This window comes from Podarcis filfolensis, assembly GCF_964270895.1.
Source record: "Podarcis filfolensis genome assembly, chromosome: W".
Lineage (NCBI taxonomy): Eukaryota > Metazoa > Chordata > Lepidosauria > Squamata > Lacertidae > Podarcis > Podarcis filfolensis.
Genome location: NC_139619.1, coordinates 5,386,308 through 5,410,943, shown reverse-complemented (window position 1 = coordinate 5,410,943; position 24,636 = coordinate 5,386,308). Strand labels below are relative to the sequence as shown.

Genomic DNA, 24,636 nt, shown 5'->3' with positions numbered 1-24,636 from the left:
AAGAAATAACGACACAGGGAAGCCTGTCTTTCCAAAGACAGGTTTATTGCAGAAAGATAACAGAAACACCTCCGGAGCTTTCAGACATTTTTGCTTCACGCCCCACAGGCAGAGAAAACAAACACTCTTTATATACTGAGCAACTTAACAACTTAACGAGCTTGACTACTTAAAGTCACATGACATTGCTAACTTGCCAACGTCTTAGGTTTCACACCTTAACAGAAGTCCCACTGATCATGATGAGACTCGCAGGCGAGTAGATTGCTGCTGTGCAGGCCTGCTGTTGAAATCAACGTTTTCCTTTTCAGAGCATGGTGAAATCCCCATGACTAAAACCTCCCCTTCCGTAGTTTCTGTCAGGAGTTCAGCCTACACTCGAGTAGCACCCTGGCAGAGACACGTGCCCGACTGGCATGTTCCCTCCCTCCTGGTCGATCGTTTGGGAGCTTCATAAGCTTTCTTCAGCCCGAACATCACAGCGACCGATGCCAAGCGACACCGGCACACTTAGGGATCCGCAAGAGTTTGTGCATCATGCGTGACAGACCTCAGCAACTCAGCATTTTGGCTAATCGGCTTTATTTACATATCAACACACACACGGAGCACTGCAACATGGCTCCCTCTCTCTCAAGCATCAGACAGCAAAGAGAAAAAGAACAAAGGACAATAGTCCCACTTCGCGGAACACAGGAACACAAACATCCTGTCGCCATGACTTCCCACTCTGTGGAGTCAAAACATAGACAACAATCCCATGACTGCAATCATGGAGCTGGAATTCTAACAGATTCAAGCACTCCTACAGGTTCCGCAGAATATCTGTACTGCATGGTTTAGTGTGGCAGCACCTGCCCTTTGGAACTCCCCGCCTCTTGCAACAAAGCACGTGCCTTTGCTAGACGCTTTTCAGGCACCTCACCTGCTAAAAGCGTTCTTGTTTAGGCAAGCATACCTAGAAGCTTAGGAAGTTGAAGTAATTTTCATCTCTTTTAATATTTTAGCTTTTGTATGTTTTAAAGTAGGATTGTTAATTTTTCTTGATTTGACTGCTGTGGTGGTTTTTGGTTTTTTGTTTTGGTAAACCACTTTGCAGGCTTTTAAAAATATATTTTATTAAATAAAGAAGCAATACATAGAACTAATAAGAGAAATATATAGGGGAATAGATATTCCCCCCCCCCATTTTCTATATTTTCCCTTCTCCTCCTCCTGCTGCTCCTCCTCCTCCTCCTCGTGTTCCTCACCTGAAGGAAAAGCCAAAGAACAACCACCATTAAAATTGGTGCCTGGTATGTGCAACCATATGCTGTATTTTTATTCTTTTTGGCAAGAAAATGGGCACACAAGGAGGCAGCAAACCTTTGTGCCCTTCAGAGGCACATGCGCAGTCTGCTACTGGCCTCTGGTCTCCTGCGCATGGGGTGGGGGTGGGGGGGAAGCCACCCCTTCCACACAGCGAAGGCGACCCTGGCATGGCTACCAGCTGCCCACAAAGGCGCACTGAACTGGGCTCCAGACTGTGGTGGGACTCCCCTAAGCCCCAGCCAACATGGCCAGCGCTCATCAGGGATGATGGAACTTGAAACCCAACATCATTGGGAGGGAGGGCCATGTGAAGACAGGATTCTCAAAAATACCTCTGGCTTGCGGCTCTTGGAGTGTTGCTGGCAACGCCTGGAGTTTCTCTTCAAGCTCCCAGAGCTTCACAAGGAATGTTTGAGTTTCCTTAAATACTGTTTCAGCTCCATGCCACACCTCAGCCAAAAGAGCTGCTATCACTGAGAAAAAGAAGGGAGCATCTGTGCATGTCATTCCGGTCAAGTTGCACCAAAGTGGGACTTGTTCATCTGAGCTCCACAGGCTGTTTTTTTTTAATTGTTTGACTGGGGTTGTTTGTTGGTTTTTCTTTAATTTGGGGCAAGGCCTTTTTATGTGCCCTTTCAATCCCCAAGAGCCAGCACTGTAAATCAGTTTTAAGGGAGTCCTAGAAGCACAGCTGCCACCCCCCCACCCCCCACCCCCCAACATCATCATCAGTTACACATAAAGGCTTTTAAAACTTATTTAATATCTTTTTAAAAAAGTTAACCTTGTAATTCCTAAATCATTTTAAACACTTTGAAATACTTTCTAAAATTCTGCTTTTTAATTTTTATGTAAATGATGTAATAAAGGAACCCAAATGGCCAGATATTTCCCTGTTTCAGTTTTATCCCATAATGTATCCATTTTGCTACATGCCAACGATACGGTGTTGTTAGCACAAACGCAAATGGGTATGAGGCGATTACTAAAGAACTTTGGGAGACTGTGTCGTAACAAAGAGTTGAATACAAATTATTCCAAGACAAAAGCCGTAGTATTGGGGGCACAGCCCAGGAAGCAGAAATGGCTCCTAAATGGACAAGCCATTGAACAAGCCAGGCATTTCAACTACAGTGGTACCTCTGGTTGCGAACGGGATCCCTTCCGGAGCCCTGTTCACATCATGAGCAGAACGCAACCCGCGTCTGCGCGCGTGTGGGTCGCGATTTGCCGCTTCTGCGCATGCGCGAGCAGCGAATCCTGGAAGTAACCCGTTCCGTTACTTCCGGGTCGCCGCAGGATGCAACCTGAAAAGACGTAACATGAGCCGAGCGGAACAAGAGGAATGACTGTATTTGAGGATTTGCTTCTCTGATAGGAGTACTGGGTCTCATCAGATGACAGCCTCGGCCTTGAAGGCATCAAGATCTGCACAAGCAATTCTTAGCTTTACCAGAACTGAAGGCGGCAATGGGATTGCCCCTGCTCCGAGAAGATATACAGTGATACCTCAGAAGTCAAACAGAATCCATTCCAGAAGTCCGTTTGACTTCCAAAACATTCGGAAACCAAGGCGCGGCTTCCGATTGGCTGCAGGAGCTTCCTGCACTCAATCCAAAGCCGCGGAAGCCCCGTCGGACATTTGGGCTCCAAAGAACATTCACAAACCGGAACACTCACTTCCGGGTTTGTGGCGTTCAGGAGCCAAAACATTCGAGTCGCATTGGGGATAAGAACTTGTTGAACAAACAATTTGAACTGGAATGCAAGAAGGGGAAGTGTGGGGAAGTCTGGGAAATATGGTAATGAAAATATGGAACTGTAAATTTTATGCGTTTTTAAATTTCTCCTTTTTTATTTTTTTGTAGTTTTTTGTTTTTTTTTATTTCTTTTGTATTGAATTTGAAAATCCTAATAAATATTTCATTTAAAAAAAAAAACATTCGAGTCGCAAGGCGTTTGGGATCCAAGGTACGACTGTATTGGTAAGGCGCCCCCACAAGTAACATGGGGGGGGAGGAGAATGATAGGAGGGGATCGGGAGAGACAGGGAAGCCCGGAGGGAACGCCTCACCTAGCCCATCTCCGACCCCAAGCCAATATCACCAGCGGTTGGAGCAAAAGAGCAGAGGAGCCGCACACCAGGGACCGGCTGGGGGCTAGAAGAGTGCGGTGTGGACCCTCTTCTGCCAGTGCAGGGGGGCACAGCAAAAACCATGCTTTATTTTATCTAGTTTATTTTCAGTCCATTTCTTATCCGTATTTTAAAACCCTATGAACCCAGGTAGGCGGCCTGAACCATTGGAGCCCATTTCCTGGAACCGCCGTCTCAGCCCCGATCTAGGGACCTGACACCAAGCCCTGGGGGTCCCACGGGAGAATTAAAACTGCCCCTTTTTCTTGTTCCCTTCTCTCTCTCTCCCTCCCTCCTCCTTCTTCTTTAGTTATACACACAACCCTCCCTTTTTTATTAATACATTATTACTCATTATTCATCCATTTCTATTCACTTCTTTTTTTAAAAAAGTTTTTTTTTCTAATTTCTCATTAAAGAATTCTATATATATATCTACTTTTCCATCCCCACTCCCCCCTTTTTCTATTTACTTATTACATTTTTTTTCCTTTTCCTTCTCTTTTCTGAACAAACAAACCAACCATTTTCAGTAGGATTTTTTGTATTTTCTTTTTCTTTTTCTTTCTTTCTTCTTTTTCTCTCTATCTCTTTTCTCTTTTCCTTATCTTTTCTTTTCCATCTTGTCTTTTGTCTCACACTATAACTTGAATCACCACAGTGACTTTTGATTTTTAAATAGAATTGCATTAGCCTTTACATTTTTAACTTTGGACTCTTATCTGCAAACTCCCAACCCCACCTCCCCACCTTAACACTGGGAGGGCCATGTCCCCGGAATTTGTGAAGACAGGATTCTCAAAAATACCTCTTCCTTGCGGATCCTGAAGTATTTTTGGCAACAGCTGGAGTTTTTCTTCAAGCTCCTGGACCTTCATAGGCAATGCTTGATCATCATTAAGTACTGTTTCCGCCCCCGTCTTAGGGCTATTGGGCGCCTTCTTCAGTATTTCAACATCCTGGAGAGGACAGGCACTTCCTGCTAGACATTTACTCCAGACATTTACAGAAGGCACAGAGGCACTGGCTGAAGAAGTTGGGAATGAGCAGACAGTGCTTTTGCTGAGAAGGAGCTCCACCCCAGGGTGCTAAAGAGCTCTTTCCCTAGCCTGCAGGTGCCAGAAGGCCAAGCGCTGGTGTTGCAGTGGTGGTACTTCAGAGGAGTATGAGAAAAGGCTGCTCTGGATTCTGGGTATATAAATGGCCTTGCCTGAAGCTGTGGATTGTGCTCTGCATTAGCAGAGAGGCTCTACTTAGTTGCAAATGAAGCACATTTCAGTTCTTATAGAAACCGGTGTTTCCATGCATGCTTGTTCAGGAACTCTGTGAACTAGACAGCCGCTGTTTTAAACTGGCCCTTTTTCTGGCAGGTTAAACGATTAAAGTTGACTTGATTAACTTCATCCGCCAACTACCCTTCTAAGCAACCAGAGCAATTACAAATCAAAGGCTCTCCAACCGTGCGCTATCCCTATCTGCAAGCAAGCTCTCCCACAAAGTGTTCTATGAGACACATGAGCCAAATAGCCGAGGAGACAGCTTTTTAGCTGCCTGCCATTCATACACTTTTTACGGAAAGGATTTCAGGGGCAGATGCTCTTTTTCTGCATGGAGGGTGGGGGTTTCCAAAGGAGCACTATTCAGACCTGCATTCATGGCTTATGAGTCGTAGCCGTGTGACAACTGCACCTCATGCTGATGTGTTGAAGGGCTGATGTTGCACTTCCAGGTAGAAGAGCTCGTTGGCATTATTTTAGGCTCTGTGTCAATTGACTTTGTGACATGATGGGGGGGGGAGTTCTTATTTTTAGAGTATTTACCTGCAACCTATTATGTGGGAATCTCAAGGTACTTTACAACTAGGTCAGAAAATAGGCAAACATTGAAATGCAGCAGAATAAACAGGCCTACAGTAAAAAAATATCCTTCAAAGCCCATATTGGCTGGCAGCAGCATCCCCCCAAGTCCATGATGGATAAACACTTTCCCCACATGGAGCAGAATTGCACCCATGTTGGCAAAGACCTCCTTTCTAGAAGGGGGAGCAGAGGCTGCCCCCACCCACTGCTCTCTTCTCCCAGGCATCTGAAGAGACAAACGGCTCCCCTTCTCTACCTGTGTGCCACAAGCCTGAATTGCAAGACAGTTCCCACTTTGGGGCAACAGGGAACAAACTATGGGGTGATTGATTAGAAGCTTTGCTTGCACCCCGGAGTTCACACGCTTCCTCTGGGCTGCTCTGCTCCCTCTGGGCAGCGTCCAGCTTCCTTTAGCAGAGTGAGACACAGCGTCGAAGCAGAAGCAGTTAGCCGTGTGTGCGTAACAAATCAGGCTGACGCACGCTTTCTTCCTTATCTTACAAATAGCTTTATTCTCGTAGAAAAACAACAGATCGGAAATCTCCCGGTGACACAGCACCCATTTTCCGCTCCTCTCCCGGAACGAGCAAGACACAGACTGAGAGCGACAGAGTAGAACACTCCCCTTCAGTATTCTACGCCACGCCTCAGAATGTGAGACGGCACTCAGAACTTCTTAACCCTGTAAGTTCTGACTCTCTCCATACAAACATGCAGAGGACGAGTTCTGAGGCTCCCCCAACAAAGCCATTTCCCTGGGCCCACCTGCCAGCCTGCTGCTGGCTGGCTGCCCACCCACAGGAAAACGGCATGATTCTCCCCACCAAGAGGACATAACAAGAAGATGGGGAGTATAACATAGGACTTCCTAACTTGTGAGTTCTGATGAGCCGCTGCTGCTTCCCCAGTTTAAAGGATGGCGGCTCAGGTGAGCCATTAAGCTAGAAGCTGCCTTTTGGAAATGTGGCACGCAGGAGGAAAAGGACCGACCCCGGGATGGGCTGTCTGCCTTCCTTTTGCCTTCCACCTCACGACATCCCCAGCCTGGTGCACTCCAGGTGTTCTGGGGCTCCATCTCTCACCAGGCCCAGGCGGTATGGCCAGGGGTCAGGGATGGGGGCAGTTGTCCAAAGCAGCTGGAGAGACTCAAGGAGGGCATTACAGCCTCAAAGCCCTTTCCCTACCTCTCAATCTGGACTTACCTGGCCTTGCCCCTGGCCGCCTTTAGCCAGATCAGCTGTGCTCGGAGCTGGGACAGACCCCTCTGGAGACTTAGAGGTAGAGGAAACAGCCTGGGTCCCCTGGAGAGCACTCCCAAAGGAGATGCCCTCAAAGCTGATCATACTTTTCCTACTCCCAGACTGCAAGCTAGAGAACGTCGCTGCACACTGGTGACCCGTTCCCTGGGAAGAAGAAACCTCATCCAGAGATGGGAGGGAAGCACTTTGGCCAGTGCCTGTTGATATCAAGCCATATATCAGAGGAATTTGGCCACTCTCCAGGTGCCCGGCTTGATTTCTTGTTGATCTCCCCCGTCTTGGCTCCCGGCAAGACAAGGCCAGATCTCTATCGGCCGATTCCCCTCAACGTGAGAAGAACACAACCATCCCTCCTCCCTCACTCCCAGGGAGGGGAGAGAGACAGACAGAAATGTATTTACATGCCTTTATTTCTGTCTTTCCAGTAGTGCAGAGAAACGTGTCTGCACCCTCTCACATCAGCAGCCAGAGAGAGAAAAACTCCACCCATGTACTTCCAGTACAGGGTCATGTGACACTCTGAGCTAACATCCGGTGCTCAGTGCACATAATAGACTGTCCCTTGTTCCCACGGTACAGTCCCATAACATCAACATCCTGTTTGGCTTTCCAGCCATCTGGAGCACTCAGCAGCATTGCTCCTTTTTCGTAACAGTGCCATGGGGCCTTTCTTCGGAAAGCTGCTCGGGGACCTGCAATGGAGCACTGCCCAAGGAGGAGGAAATGTGGGAGGCCTGCTGGGAAGGCTGCTGGGACCCCGACTCTTCCTGGCTAAGGGAAGCAGCTCTTCCAGTGGTATCTCTGGGAACAGAGGGCATCGAAGTGAGCTGGAAATGAGAAGGCTCAGCCAGATCATCTCCAAATCAGATGATTTGGTATTGACATTACAGGAGCCAGAATCTAGTACTAAAAGAGTACTGGAACTGATTCAAGAATTTGGTCAGGTAGCGGGTTTTAAGTTGAACAAGATGAAAACGAAGGTTTTAGAGAAAAATCTAACAGTGACTGAGAGAGAGAGGTTTCAGAAGGAGACAGGATTAACACTGGTTAAGAAAGTGAAATACCTAGGGGTCAATATGACTGCCAAGAATGTGAATTTATTTAAGGATAACTATGAAAAATGTTGGATGGAAGTGAAAAAGGATTTAGAAATATGGTCAAATCTGAAACTATCATTGCTAGGCCAAATTGATACGATAAAAATGAATGTATTGCCAAGGATGCTGTTTTTGTTTCAAACATTGCAAATTTTGGATAAAATGGTTTGCTTCAAGAAGTGGCAGAGAGATATTTCTAGATTTGTCTGGCAGGGCAAGAAGCCTCGAATAAAATTTAAGATATTAACCGATGCTAAAGAGATGGATTTGCCCTGCCAGACTTTAAACTTTATTATGAATCAGCCGTGTTTTGCTGGCTGAGAGAATGGCTGCTTCTTGAAAACACTGACGTGCTGGACCTAGAAGGTTTCAACAATGTATTTGGGTGGCATGCATATTTGTGGTATGATAAGGTCAAAGCACATAAAGCGTTTAAAAACCATATTGTCAGAAAAGCACTGTTTAATGTTTGGATAAGATATAAGGACTTGCTTGAAAATAAAACCCCAAGGTGGTTGTCACCGATGGAAGCGAAGGCTCAGAAAAAGCTCAATATGGAGGCCAATTGGCCGAAATATTGGGAAATTTTGGAACAAGAGGGAGATAGATTAAAACTGCAGAGTTTTGAGAAATTAAAAGACAAAGTGCGAGATTGACTTCATTATTATCAAATAAGGGAGGCTTACAATTTGGACAAAAAAAATGGTTTCCAGGTGGAAAAATCAAAATTGGAAACAGAACTGCTAGATCCCAAAACTAAGATATTATCAAGAATGTATAACTTGCTGTTGAAATGGAATACTCAGGATGAAACGGTTAAGAACTTTTTTTATGTATGCTACAACGGCAGGGAAGTCAGAATTTTTTAAGAAATTGCATGAGACATTAATGGACTTTTTGGATTACAATGTAATTTTAATGGGAGACATGAATGGAGTGGTTTCTACAAATATGGACAAAGCACAAAGACAGGTGATCTCCAAGGATGGGAGACTACCTAAGACCTTTTTTGAAATGACTGACAATATGAACCTGATTGACATTTGGAGAACAAGGAACCCTCTTGAGAGAGAGGGAACTTTCTTTTCTGAGGCAAAAATGACTTGGACTAGAATTGACCAAATATGGGTAACTAGTGGGATGGCATCAAAGATTAAGAAAGTGGAAATCTGCCCAAAGACTTGCTCCGACCATAATGCTGTAAAGATGGAGATGAACCCAACAACAGCTGGTTCCTTTAGATGGAGGATGAATGACTCCCTGTTTAGAGATGAAGAGGTGTATAAAAAGGCCCAGAAAGAGGTAAAGGACTACTTTGAGATAAATCTGAGAACAGAAGTGGAAAAAAGAGTAATTTGGGACGCAAGTAAAGCCGTCATGCGAGGATTTTTAATACAACAGAATGCCATAAAAAGGAAGAGACAGAATTAGAAGAAGGATAAGATCTTGGAAAAGATAAAAGAAGGAGAAAAAAGATTGAGATCTAAACCAAAGTCACATGAAATTTTGAGAGAAATTAAGTTCTACCAGAGACAATATATGGAACTGATGAATCAAGAGATAGAATGGAAAATAAAACAAATGAGACAAAAGACATTTGAATCGGCAGATAAATGTGGGAAACTCCTGGCATGGCAACTGAAGAAGAGACAAAAACAGAATACGGTTACAAATTTAGAAGTGGAGGGAAAGAACATTTATAAACCAAATGAGATTAGAAATTGTTTTCAGAGTTATTTCAGGAGACTTTATGCACAAGGGCCGGTGAATGAGAAAGAAATAGAAGAATTTCTTAAAAAATATGGATTACAAAAAATTTCCGAACAAAGTAAAGTGATTTTGAACCAGAAGATAACTGATCAAGAAATTGAGGGAGCCATTCAAAATATGCAATTGGGAAAATCTCCAGGACCTGATGGACTGACCTCCAGATACTACAAAGCTTTGAAAGAATGGCTTATACAACCGTTGAAGGAGGTCTGCAACGAAATTTTAGAGGGGAAGAAGGCACCGGAATCGTGGAAAGAAGCGTATATTACACTTATACCAAAGTCAGAGACTGAGAAGAATCAGGTTAAGAACTACCGCCCTATATCATTACTTAATGTGGATTACAAAATTTTTGCAGACATTTTGGCAAAAAGATTGAAGAGAGTTTTGGTGGGGGAGATTCATAAAGACCAAGCGGGCTTTCTTCCAGGAAGACATTTGTCAGACAATGTGAGAAACATAATAGATATTATGGAGTTGCTGGAAGTTAATATTAATACTAAGGCAGTATTAATATTTGTGGATGCGGAGAAAGCCTTTGACAATATTTCTTGGAGTTTTATGAAGAAGAATCTCCAAGGGATGGGGGTAGGCCAAGGTTTTGAGAATGGTATAGGTGCAATTTATTCTGAACAAAAAGCAAAACTGATTGTAAATAATGTGGTTACTGAAGAATTTGCTATTGAAAAAGGGACACGACAGGGGTGCCCAATATCCCCATTACTTTTTATATCTGTCTTGGAGGTTTTATTAAACATGATCAGAGGGGACCAGCTGGTTAAAGGGATTCAGGTCGGAGCTAAACAATATAAATTGAGAGCGTTTGCAGATGACCTAGTATTAACTTTACAAGAGCCAGACACTAGTACGAGAAGAGTTTTAGAGCTAATACAAGCATTTGGTCAAGTAGCAGGATTTAAGTTGAACAAACAGAAAACGAAAGTATTGGATAAAAACCTAACAGTTGCTGAAAGAGAGAAGTTCCAGAGTGAAACTGGTTTAATGGTAGCAAAGAAGGTGAAATACCTGGGGATTAATTTGACATCTAAGAATGTGAACTTATTTAAAGACAATTATGAGAAATGTTGGACAGAAGTTAAGAAAGATCTAGAAATATGGTCAAATTTGAGACTTTCCTTGTTAGGCCGAATCACTGTTATTAAGATGAATGTCTTGCCGAGAATGTTGTTTTTGTTTCAAACATTGCAGATTGTGGACAAAATGGATTGTTTCAAGAGGTGGCAAAAAGACATATCTAGATTTGTCTGGCAGGGCAAAAAGCCCAGAATAAAATTTAAGATACTAACTGATGCAAAAGAAAGAGGGGGGTTTGCCCTGCCGGACTTAAAGCTGTATTATGAATCAGCGGCATTTTGCTGGCTGAAAAACTGGCTGCTTCTTGAAAACACAGACATTTTGGATTTGGAAGGGTTCAATAACAGATTTGGCTGGCATGCATATATATGGTATGACAAGGTTAAAATCCACCAAGGTTTCAAAAACCATATTGTTAGGAAAGCACTATACAATGTTTGGATTCGGTACAAAGATTTGTTGGAAAACAAAACCCCTAGGTGGTTGTCACCAATGGAAGCCAAGGAAGTGAAAAAACTTAATATGGAATCCAAATGGCCAAAATATTGGGAAATTATAGAACATGAGGAGGGAAAAGTGAAATTGCAGAGTTATGAGAAATTGAAGTCCAAAGTAAGAGACTGGCTTCATTATTACCAGATAAATGAAGTTTTCAAATTGGACAGGAAAATTGGCTTCCAGGTGGAGAGGTCTAAATTAGAAACAGAGCTATTGGAACCCAATACTAAGAATCTGTCAAGAATGTATAACTTGCTGTTGAAATGGAATACACAGGATGAGACGGTTAAATCAGCTATGATTAAATGGGCACAAGACATTGGTCACGACATTATGTTTGCTGACTGGGAACAGTTATGGACTACCGGTATAAAGTTTACGGCATGTAATGCCTTAAGAGAGAACATTATGAAAATGATCTATAGGTGGTACATGACCCCAGTCAAGCTTGCAAAAATTTATCATACGCCCAATAATAAATGTTGGAAATGTAAGGAAACTGAAGGTACTTTCTAACACCTTTGGTGGACGTGCCCAAGGATCAAGGTCTTCTGGGAAATGATTTATAATGAAATGAAAAAAGTGCTTAAATGCACATTCGTGAAGAAACCAGAAGCCTTCCTCCTGGGCATGGTGGGCCAATTGGTGTCAAGGAAAGATAGGGCGTTTTTTATGTATGCTACAACAGCAGCAAGAGTACTCTTAGCAAAGTATTGGAAGACACAAGAGCTACCCACACTGGAAGAGTGGCAGACGAAGGTGATAGACTATATGGGACTGGCTGAGATGACTGGCAGAATCCGTGACCAAGGGAAAGAGACGGTGGAAGAAGATTGGAAGAAATTTAAAGTTTATCTTAAGAACTGTTGTAAAATTAATGAGTGTTAAAATGTCTTGGGTAATGCAAAATAGAATTGCAGTGACAAACAATTGGATATGAGAAAAAAGATTTAAAGAAAGTGTTATAAGTAATTGAAATTACGGACTTCCGGTTAGCGCCGGCGCTTAATGGCGGATCTCGACCGGAGCTCCGGGAGAGATCTGCTTCGTGGGTTCGGGTCCTGTCAGCTACGGCGAAGCGGGGACCCCTAAAAATCACAGGCGCGTTGCTTGTGAACTGGAGACTCGGCGGGCACCTTTGCGCCCCCCCGACGCTGCGAAATAGCCTTTTTAAAGGCTCCGGAGCAGCGGAGGGGTCTTGGAGCGGTGCTGAGAGTCGTCTTCACCCAGCCTGCGAAGCGAAGCCGCGTCGCCATTAGCGGAGAGCGCTGACTTCTTCCCGTGAAATTGGATTAAAAGAATAACTATCCGTGAGTAGGATTGACTGCTAAAGTATAAATTGGACTCTAAAATAAAGAAATTGGGCACCGAGACGGATAAGCACTAAAAAGGAAGTCTGCTTTCCGTTCTGTAGCAAGATCAAAGCGAAAGGCACTCTAGCTGTAACTGCTTGAGAGGAAACTTGCGGGATTTAAGAAATCCACCACCAAAGCAAAGAACTCCCCCCCCCCCCGAAGGCAGGAGGGGGGGGGAAGAAGATTTTAAAAGTGTTTCCCTGCCAATTTAAAAGAATTGGATTAAGTATCGCTGCTCTTTAACCTGGGATCGGACTGCCGGAGAAAAGGAACCGGCTAAGGACTGTTGCTATAAGAAGCTAAAAAGTATCTTAAATTGACTTTGGTTACTTCCAATCTGAAACACTGTTTCTGTGGTATTACAAAGTTACTTACAGGACACTATTGACTGGGATCCCCTTGAAAAAGGAAAGAAAAATTGAAAGGGACTAGGAAACTTTTATTCCTTCTTTTTTGAAGAGTGTGGGATTATTTTGAGAAGCATAGAACTGACTCTACGCCCTCTAGAGGACCTACAAATTGTTTCAGCAAGTGGAGTTTAAAACTTGAGAACTTTGTTTGTGAGTTTCAAAGTCTGGGAATGACCTTGACTAAAAGACTTTGTTATGGCAGATGGTAAAGAGAAAGGGGAGTTACAAGAAACAACCTTGAGATCTGGCAGACAATATAAAATTGACACTTTCATGCAAAGAAGGGCTTCTGTAACAGGAGCCTCTGGAACTATAGTGGCTGCAAGGCCAAAAGTGAAAGCAATGTCTACAGAAGAATCATTTGCTAAGGTATTGGAGAAGATAAATGACTCTTTGGAGGAACTAAAAAAGCAAGGTGCGGAGACTAAATTGCAAGTTGCTGAAACTAAAGTACAAGTTGCTGAAACAAATAAAAAAATTGAAGAAATCTCTGGGAAAATTGACCTAAATACTAAAAGTATAACTGACCTAGGGAATAAAGTGAACTCAAATGCAGAAGCAATTGGGAAATTATTGGAAGATTCATCTATAACACGAAAGATAGCCGAGGAAGCTAAGGAAATTGCAACTGCTGCGGAGGAAAAATTTCCACCAGTTTACAAGAAATTGGATGAATATGAACTGGCACTCTCTATGCAGGATATGCAACGCAAGGAGAGGAACCTGAGGATCAGACTTGTGCCGGAAAAGGAAGGAGAGAACTTGGTGGATTATTTGACAAAAGAATTTTCTGATTTTTGGAAGCAGGAGCTGAAGAAAGAGGACTTTAAGATAGAAAGTGCATTTAGATTGGGAATAAGACAGAAGAGGAATCGACCCAGAGATTGTCTTATTACTTTAAGATCAAAGGAGGAGCGAGATAAAATATTGAACCTGCACTACCAAACAGCCCTTCGAATTGAAGACTCTTTTATTGAGATTTTCAAAGACATCCCTAAGAGTATCTTGGACGCAAGAGGACATTATAAGGACCTGGTGACACTGCTGAAGAAGAACTACATACCATTCAGGTGGGAATTTCCCAAAGGCTTGTCTTTTAAATATAAGGGAAAGAAGAGAAGAATAAAGACTGTAAGTGATAAAGACAAGTTCTTGGGAGAACACGAAGAAGACCTACAGAAAGAGACATTTCCAGGACAAGGGCATCCATCACTGGACACGAACACGGTACCACCGACAGACGAGGAACAAAAACAGGGAGCTGTAGGAGGAAGGAGTGAATAATCCCATCATGGCTCTGCAACTTCTAACCTGGAATTGTAACGGCTTAAATATTCCCAGGAAGAGAAAAAGTATATTTCATGTCTTAAAGAAAGACCAATTGGACTTGATTTGCCTACAAGAGACCCACGTGACAAGAGCACACAGAAAATTATTAATAAATAAAAGACTGGGACAGGAATTTATATCTTCAGACAGAGTAAAAAAGAGAGGAGTGGTGATCTATGCAAAAGAAAAATTGCAACCGAAACAAATCTTTAAAGATGATCAAGGAAGATATTTGGCAATTGAAATTCAATCTCAAGGAGAGAAGTATTTGATAGTGGGAATCTATGCACCAAACGAAGGGAAAGCTGAATTTTTTAAGAAGTTGCATGAAATTTTGATGGACCATATGGATTACAACTTAATTTTGATGGGAGATATGAATGGAGTGGTTTCAACAAATATGGACAAGGCACAAAGACAGGTAATAACAAAAGATGGAAGACTACCAAAGACTTTTTTTGAAATGACTGACAATATGGACTTGATTGATATTTGGAGAACAAAACACCCATTAGAAAGAGAGGGAACCTTCTTTTCTGAAGCCAAAATGACATGGACAAGGATTGACCAAATCTGGGTGACTAGCAGTATGGCTCCGAACATAAAAAAAGTAGAAATCTGCCCAAAAACTTTCTCCGACCATAATGCTGTAAAGATGGTGATGAGGCAAACAACAACTGGTTCCTTCAGATGGAGAATGAATGACACCTTATTTAGAGATGAGGAGATCTGCAAGAAGGCCCAAAAAACCTTGAAAGACTACTTTGAAATCAACTTAAGGTCTGAAGTAGAAAAAAGAATAGTATGGGACGCAAGTAAAGCCGTGATGAGAGGGTTTTTGATTCAGCAAAATACTTTAAAGAAGAGAAAGCAAAATGAGAAAAAGGAGAGAATTTTGGAAAAGATAAAAGAAGGGGAAAAACAATTAAGATCGAAGCCAAAATCCCAAGAGATTCTAAGAGAAATTAAATTTTTGGGTGGCATGCATATTTGTGGTATGACAAGGTTAAAGCACATAAAAGTTTTAAAAATCATATTGTCAGAAAAGCACTACTAAATGTCTGGGACAGATATAAAGACTTGCTGGAAAATAAGACTCCAAGGTGGCTGTCGCCAATGGAAGCTAAGGCAGTTAAAAAGTTAAATATGGAGTCCAAGTGGCCAAGATACTGGGAAATTTTGGAAAAGGAAGGGGACAAATTGAGATTGCAGAGTTTTGAGAAATTAAAAGGGAAGGTGAGAGACTGGTTCCACTACCATCAAATAAATGAAGCGTTTAAACTGGACAGTAAAATTGGCTTCCAGGTGGAAAAATCAAAATTGGAGACAGAACTGTTAGAACCCAGTACTAAGAATTTGTCCAAAATGTACAATCTGCTGCTGAAATGGAATACACAAGATGAAACGGTTAAATCGGTCATGATTAAATGGGCTCAGGACATTGGTCATAATATCTTGTTTGCTGATTGGGAAAAGTTGTGGACCACCGGGATAAAATTTACGGCATGTAATGCCTTAAGAGAAAACATTATGAAAATGATATATAGGTGGTACATAACCCCAGTCAAGCTTGCAAAGATTTACCATGTGCCTGACAACAAATGTTGGAAATGTAAAGAAACTGAAGGTACATTTTTTCATCTTTGGTGGACTTGCCCGAAGATTAAGGCATTCTGGGAAATGATCTATAATGAACTTAAAAAGGTATTTAAATATACTTTCTCCAAGAAACCAGAGGCCTTTCTCTTGGGTATTGTCGGCCAAGGGGTGTTAAAGACGGATATAACTTTCTTTATGTATGCTACAACAGCAGCTAGAATACTCATTGCGAAGTACTGGAAGACACAAGAACTACCCACACTGGAAGAATGGCAGATGAAGGTGATAGACTATATGGGCTTGGCAGAAATGACGAGCAGAATCCGAAACCAGGGAAGAGAAGCAGCGCAAGAAGAATGGAAAAAATTCAAGGACTATTTAAAGAAATATTACAAAGTTAATGAAAGTTAGAATGATGTTGGACTGGAAAGTAAATGGTTACTATTAGTAACGGTTAAGACAAGGAGAATAAGGAAGAATAGTCTAAATTTAAATTAAAATAAGGGAAGATTTGCTGAACAATCGATAAGAATTTGGAATACAGAAAGGGGAGGCATGAGGAAGTCGGGGAAGATAGGATATGAAATTAGGATATGAAATGATACATGTTTTTTGTTTTGTTTTTGTGTTTTTTTGTATGTTTATGTTTGTTGTATTGTGTTTATATGGAAAAATAAAAATATTATAAAAAAATATATATATAAGTAATTGAAATTAGGGGTTGCTGGAAAGATTTAAAACAGGGATGCAGAAAGGGGAGGTATGGGGAAGTCGTTGAAAGAAGGTTTAAGGAAAAAAGGTTAAGAAATTATACGTGTTTATATGTTTGTTTGTTTATGTATTGTGTTGTATTGTTTTTTAATATGTGTTGAAAAACCAATAAAAAATTTATAAAAAAAAATAAAATAAAAAAATAAAACTGCAGATTTTGGAAAACTAAAAAATAGAGTGCGAGACTGGCTCCATTATTACCAAATAATGGAGGCGTATAATTTGGATAAAAAAAATGGCTTCCAGGTGGAAAAATCAAAATTGGAAACAGAACTGTTAGATCCCAAAGCTAAGAACTTGTCAAGAATGTATAACTTCCTGTTGAAATGGAACACCCAGGATGAAACGGTGAAATCTGCTATGATTAAATGGGCACAAGATGTTGGACACAACATTATGAAGGCTGACTGGGAACAGTTATGGACCACAGGTATGAAGTTTACGCCATGTAATGCCTTAAGAGAGAATCTAATGAAAATGATCTACAGGTGGTACATGACACCAGTCAAGCTTGCAAAAATTTACCATGTGCCCGAAAATAAATGCTGGAAATGTAATGAGACGGAAGGTACATTCTTTCACCTTTGGTGGACATGCCCAAGGATTAAGACTTTCTGGGAGATGATTTATAATGAAATGAAAAAGGTATTTAAATATACCTTCCTGAAGAAACCAGAGGCCTTTCTCCTGGGCATGGTCGGCCAATTGGTGCCAAAGAAGGATAGAACTTTCTTTATGTATGCCACAACAGCAGCAAGAATACTTATTGCAAAGTACTGGAAGACACAAGATCTACCCACCCGGGAAGAATGGCAGATGAAGGTGATGGACTACATGGAATTGTCGGAAATGACCGGCAGAATCCGAGACCAGGGAGAAGAGTTGGTGGAAGAAGATTGGAAGAAATTTAAAGTTTATTTACAGAAACATTGTAAAATTAAGGAATGTTAGGAAGATGTTGGAATGAAGTTATGTGGTTTTAGCAGAAATGTTATAAAGGATTAAGAAAAAAACAGACTGTTAATTGGTGAAAAGAGGGAAAGTAAAGTTACATTATAGTAAGATAAGGACAAAAATTGGAAAAGATGGAAAGGATTTGCTGAAATAGCTAACTGAACTAGAATACAAAAAAGGGAGGTGTGAGGAGGTCAAGGAAACAAGTGAATGAAAGATAAGTTATGGGAAGGTTTGTTGTGTTTTTTTTTTTAATTGTGTTTATTTTTCTGTTTTTTTATTGTTTTTTTGTTTTTTTTCTCATTATTGTGATGTGATGTTTTGTTTTTGTTTAATATGGTGTTCTTTATTTTTTCTTTTTGTAGCCTTTAAAACTTTAACAAATATATATATATATATATATATATATATATATATATATATATATAAAAGAGAAGGCTCAGCCAGGTGGGAGCCGGAGGTCTCTGTGGTCGCACCCAGGGATTCGTTGGGCGAACTTTTCTTCTCCATTCTGTGGACATGAAGGCAAGTCTTCTGACCACTGTACCAGCTGGTTTCAAAGGCTATTTTTTATGAAAGCTTGAAAAACAAAGAAAACACAATATACAGAAATCAGTGTCAGATATCAAGCATTTTGAAAACATAAAAATGAAAAGAAACAGAAGACGAAAAGACTTCTGATTCCTTGTCTATCAGCTTAAAAAACTTATGCAAAACTCTTACTTCCCACCTGGGATCAGCCGCTTGGCACACTAAACTGAGCCGCCGGAGAAAGACTGGGGTGGGCGGCAAGTGGGAGGGGGAAGTCGTGCGCTTCTGTCCCTTGAAAAAAAAATGCTGATCCTCCCAGGAGGCAGCCTGCTTGCAGACAAGGGGGCTGGGCTGTCTCAAAGCCCATCAAGGCCACAGGCTGCTAGCATGACTCATCCCGGCTTTCTCATCTGAGGGGAAAGGATGTGCGGGCTTAAATGCTTAAATGCCTTGGCAACCTGGCTGAGCTACCTTGGGCCAGTCCTTGGGCCAGCTTAGCCTCCCTCACAGAGGGTTGTTCTGAAGATACACTCAGGCGGAGGAGGACGTCGGGTTGGGTGGGGGTTGCCAGGAGCAGCACGATGTCCCTCCAACCCCCGGCTTCCACTCTCTAGGCAGGCGCCCAACGTGGCCAGCTGGCAAGGGCTCTTTCTTACTCCAGCCTTGGCGTGCAGATCCCGGGTCCAGCCCCAGATCTCTGGAGCGGAAAGGCTCTTGGGCGTGAATATGAAAGGCAGCATCTGTCAGAATAGGTCATACTGAGCCAGTACAGATGAACGTGACTATTGGTTTGCTTTCTCTGCCTCAGAGGTGGCAGAGAGAGGCAGGGGAGAGACTCCGGCCTCTACAGAAGGCTGCACCCCTTTCCTCCATGTCCCCACCCCAACTCTTAGGACCAGAAGCAAGAGACAGCTTTGCTGAGCACGTGCCCCTTCCCAGGGAGATGCAACTCTGCACTACTGTTCCCTGAATTGCTCGGGAAGCAGCCATACTCCAGGCTCTTATTGTCACAGCCCTGCAGGATCAGACCAAGGCCCATCTAGTCCAGCTCTCAGCAGCCCAGCAGATGTCCAAGGGAAGCCCCAAGCAGACTCCAAATGCAGCCCCACTCTCCCCACTGGGGACACCCGCAACGGGTACGCATAGGTAGACTGCCTCTGCGGCTGGAGGTGCAACATGGTCTAACCCTCCATGAATTTGACGAATCCTCTCTTAAAGCCATCCCCCTCAGTGCCTCTGGAAGGAGGAAATTTCAGTGTCACTAGGAACTCTGTGTCTGGCCTGAATCTGCCAACATTCCTCTTTCTTAAAGAGATTCAGGTTCTGATATTATGAGGGAGAAAACATCGCTCTGCACCTTTCCCACATCATGCATACTTCTATGATGTCTCCACTTTCCCCCCTCTCGCAAAGCCCCAAAGCCTCCTACATTGTAAGCCTTCCTTACAGGGGAATCATCAGAACCACCTGTGCTGCAGAGCTTCTGGCTGAAAGGCGACTCAGGAGATTTGCAATGACTGCTGCAATGCACCCCTAATGATTCAGATTGTATCATTATAGCCTTATTGTGTTTATTTGTTGTTGATATATTAAATTTGTATAATCTTAAAAGTGGTGTGGCTGTGAGTACCATGAAGGGGCCTGCACTTTGTGATTTGCCAGGGCACTACTGCAGGTTAGGAAGGAGGAAGAGGCAAAGATCCTTTCCCCACTAAAACATGTTTGCACCCAGGGTGTTTCCAGACTGTCAGTATTTTGTGGAAGGGATTCAGGTCCAGCCCAGAACTTCAGCTTTTCCAATGAGAATGGATTAAAGCACTCTGACCATTCCCTTAGTAGAATCTAACCACTGTGTTAAGTTTTGGGCAAGCAAGACATGAACGTAAAACAAACAAGTGGTCGTCTCCTCCGGAGGAACCCCTGCACTGTAAATATATTGACAGCACACTTACAGGTCTTTGGCATTGGCACCCCAGAACTGTGAAGGTTGCCTCAACTGTTGAGCAACACAGCTAAGGAAGAAGGAGTGGAGTGTCTCAAGGGGGAGCATAGCTCCCATTCCCTTCCAAACACACAGACAGGACAGTGTGGTGGCACCCAGGGAATAGTTGCAGCAGCCGGATGGCTGGCTGAAACACACACCATTGCACTATTTTTGAATGGGATTCACTCTGAATCAGCCAGTTAGTGAACTTGGTGCTCCTGTGCAACAAAGCCACTACAAAATTGCTCTTCCGCGCACACTTCCAGGTCCCTCCAGCTGGGCTTTTTGAGTGTGATGGGTTTTTCTCACTCCAGAGCAGTTTGTGTTTAAGCTGAAGGTCACCAGGAAAGCAAGGGAGACTAAAAAAATTGCATTTGTTAATATAGTAAGGTTTTAATAACTCTAATAATGACTAACTGTGTGGAAATGACTGGAAAAAGAAAAAAAGGAAAATAAAGGCTTTCGACTCTTGGTTTCCTGGAAGAAGATCAAAAGACTCCCCTGGACTAGAAGAGACATCTCATTAACAACTGGAGAAATGCCAAAGAACTTTGGATATCTGCTTGGGGGGTTTCTGATGCAGTATTAATTTAACAAGGAGCCAGGAGTGAAACCGAAAGTAGACTGACCAGCTAGCTGAATCAAATTATATTGCTATGGGTTGGGGGAAACCTCTAACATTTTACTTTTTGATACTTGTACTTCCAGGGTGAATTGAATGTGGGGGGGGGGGTGGAGGAGAGGCAGAAAGAAGAGCTAACTTGTCCGTGGCTGGGGGCGCAATCTGGACGGTTCTGCCGGGGCGCAAGATCACCTAACTACTGCTCTGCGCCTCTGGACCAGGGGTGGATGGTGCTCATTGGGACTGGGAGGGTGGGAGGCAAGGAGGCCAACAGTAGGTGGCGCCAGAGCCAAGGAGTGGCAGAGCAAATGTGTTCTGTATCTGAGATGGAGTGGGAAGGGGCTGGCGGCCACAGCAGCCATCCCGTCTGCCCTCATGGACCGGCCAGAATCCACTGGGCAAATGCTCATCTTGCCAGAGACTGGGTCTTCTGCTGTTGCTCTCTCAGAAACCGTGCCCAGGTGGGATGTTTCGTTTTTCGTAGCTGCTTCATCCCTGAGGAAGTTGGAGGTGACGCAACTCCTGCATCTCTGACATGGGAAGGTTTGGAGGTATTTCAAATTCCACCCTTCTTCCTTGGCTCCCTGGAAAGAAGGCATCTTTACATTTTGAGCGCATTTCACAGGCCAGGAGCCAAGCACCCCTTCCTGAGGGGGAGAAGAGGCCCAGAAAAGATGAGCCCTTCCCAGCCCAAAGGCGTTCCCCTGAGATTCAGCTTCCGGGCTATGGCTAACCAGGCTAGGAGCAGGAATATTGGGAGCGGGAAGGAACTGATGTCATCTGCCAGAGCAGCTGGCTAATTGAAGGGAATGAGGTGATAACAAGGCTTTCAAATCTGAACTCTTGTTTGCGGCTGATTAGCATAGAGGGAGGTGGAGAACAAGGGCAATCGGAATCATACTCTGGGTAGTTGGTTCCTTTTCTTTGTTCGGGTTCCTACGTCACACCAGCAGTTTAAATGGCAACACTCCTTTGCAAGATTGTCCGCCTTTTTAATTGTTTGTTATGGAAAATCAATAAAATGATAAGTTGCCCCTGCCAAAGGGTTGCATGACATCTGGCTGAAGACTTTTTGTGCTAAACGTTGAAGCTATGCTGGTGTGTGTGTGTGTGTGTGTGTGTGTGTGTGTTTGTTGCAGAATGGTTTAATTAGCTCATTCTCCTCCTAGCACATCGTCTTCATTCAACTCTGGCTGTTGAATGAATGCTTTCTTATAATCATTCTTATGTTTAAGTGGGCTTTGGCCTCCTTCCAGACAGCAGCTTGAAAGGGAAGCAGAGGAAAACTCAAATGATGACAGAAGGCAGGGGCATCCAACAACCCAGAGTTTTGGTTTGGATGTGACACTTTGAGAATTCCCCAAGCCATCCCGAAGCCCCCATTTCACTCTGGTCCATCTGAGTATCTCCTTTCCACCCATGCCTCCCCTCCCCCCCCCCCCCAATATTCACAATTAAGAAATCAGAAAACAACCCCCACCTCTCTTTCAACAGAACTAGATGGAATGATCAGGCATAGCAACTCCTGCAGAGAGGATAAAACCAAAATGTTTCCAAGGGACACATTTATCAAACAAGATATCTGTCCATAGCTCAGTCAGTAGAGTGTGAGACTCTGCATCTCAGGGTCGTGGGTTGGAGCCCCACGTTGGGCAAAATATTCCTGCATTGCAGGGGGTGGACTAGATGACTCTTGTGGTCCCTTCCAACTCTACAATTCCATGATATCCTGTGAGGAGGAGTCAACTGAGTTTTACTCAGAAGAGATGCGTCAAAATCAACACGTGCCCATCAATTTAAATAGGTCTGCTATGGAAAGGACTGATGTTGACTACAACCCTGATGTTTTCTGATTATTTTATAGAGCGTTTCCCTCAATACCAAAAAATGGAGGCAGAGACAATTTACTGAATTTCAAAACCACCGAAGCTTTATTGAATGAACGAATCAATTTATTACACTTACAAACCAGAATATGGACTTCTACAGAGATAGACTAGTGGAATGAAATTCACGGCAAGTGTCACACTCAGGGAAAATTTGGAAAAGATGGAAAAGATGATGTATAGGGAAAATGTATAAAACAGGAAATAAGGCTTGCTGGAAGTGTAAAATCAAAGAAGGCAATTTCTACCATATGTGGTGGACATGCGAAGAAATGAAGAAATATTGGGAACTTATTTATAATGAGTTAAAAAAATATATTTAAATAAACTTTTCCCAAAAGGCCAGAGGCCTTCCTATTAGGAATAATTGGGGATGAAATCAAAAAAGAAGATAAGACATTATTCCAGTATGCTACAGTTGCCGCTAGAATATTAATTGCTCAAAATTGGAAAAGCCCAAACACCCCAGCGATTAGAGATTTGCAAATAAAATTATTTGAATTTGCTGAACTAGCAAAAAAATACAAAGTTTATTAGTGACTGGAATAAATTTATGATATACATTGAAGGGAATTATAGAAACTTAAAAACTATAGCAGGTTTGATATAGATCTTATGATGTGTAAACCGTTAACAATTATCAGCTGCAGGAAAAAGAAAGTATTTATATTAAGAAGCCTGAAATCGGGAGGGATGGAGGTCAATAGGTGTGTAGAGGAAAGATTTAAATATTTAAAGATATAAAGATTCAAGTGTGAAGACAAAGAACTGTAATGGAAACTGATGTTATTTTTATGTTATGTTTGGATATCCCTTTTGAAATTGTTGATTTGTTTTCTCTTTTGGTTATCTAAGTGAAATTCAATAAAAAGAAATGGGAAAAAAAAGAGATAGAGAACATGTAGAAGAAGAAGAAGAAGAAGAGTTGGGATTTGATATCCCGCTTCATCACTACCCTAAGGAGTCTCAAAGCGGCAGCTAGACTGGTGACTGGGGGCGGCCGCCGAGACCATATAATACCGGTCTTGAAAGACCTACATTGGCTCCCAGTACGTTTCCGAGCACAATTCATAGTGTTGGTGCTGACCTTTAAAGCCCTAAACGGCCTCGGCCCAGTATACCTGAAGGAGCGTCTCCACCCCCATCGTTCTGCCCGGACGCTGAGGTCCAGCGCCGAGGGCCTTCTGGCGGTTCCCTCATTGCGAGAAGCAAAGCTACAGGGAACCAGGCAGAGGGCCTTCTCGGTAGTGGCGCCCGCCCTGTGGAACACCCTTCCAGCAGATGTCAAAGCGATAAACAACTACCTGACATTCAGAAGACATCTTAAGGCAGCCCTGTTCAGGGAAGTTTTTAACGTGTGATATTTTAGTGTATTTTTGGTTTCTATGGAAGCCGCCCAGAGTGGCTGGGGAGGCCCAGCCAGATGGGCGGGGTATAAATAATAAATTACAAGATGTACAAGAAAATGGTACATCTATTTTACAAGGGTATTCACCAACCTGACCCGCACACCGCTATGCACCAGGATAGGTGCTGTTTGTGCTGATGCTGGGCCTGTGTACCATAAAGAACAAATAGTCGGGGGAATGGAGCCGGGACACATTACCCCTCAGGGAGTGGCAAGCCTGCCCGCAAATGACCTAATTGATTTTCTACACCCCCCGCTTGGTACCCTGGTCTCTACGTGCAACGAGCCTGGTATTGGACTACCCAAGCCAGACCAGTTTGAAATGCTCTCGTCCTCATATGCCTCGATGCCGGAATTGGAGGCTTCCATTATTTTAAGTCCGATACGTAATCAAGATCCACAGCATTTGTCAAATTTTGACCCGCTAGCAGTACCGACACAAGACTCAGCTGTTGACCTGCTACCTGTACAGCCTATATGGGTCGGCAAAGCCCTTGCTCTGCATAAACCAGCTGAACATCATGATACATCAGCTGATCATCATGATATTTGCAATGGTGTCATCAAAGACCCTCTGGGCCAAATCAACCAATTGGCCCCTCAGTTAAAGCCATCACATCTACCTTGGGACCAGAGACCTCAAACCTGGAACCACCAAGCAGGGCAGAAGGAGGAGGAGCCTAACTCAGGAGCTTCAAACCACCGGAAAAGAGATTGACTGCCACTATTTCCACCACCGCCCTATTTCAACATCCTATCTTGGA

General features: G+C 43.1%; 1 protein-coding gene across 1 annotated transcript in view; it reads right to left on the bottom strand.

The window, feature by feature from the left end:
• Nucleotides 1–24,241, bottom strand: part of LOC310753754 (inositol polyphosphate 5-phosphatase OCRL-like) — a gene marked incomplete at both ends in the record, with an annotated part of 450,055 nt that extends 425,814 nt beyond the window's left edge. The window contains 1 exon segment of the mRNA XM_083595098.1: nucleotides 24,137–24,241. Within this exon segment, the coding sequence (XP_083451224.1) occupies nucleotides 24,137–24,241 (105 nt within the window).
• Nucleotides 24,242–24,636: the final 395 nt, after the last annotated feature.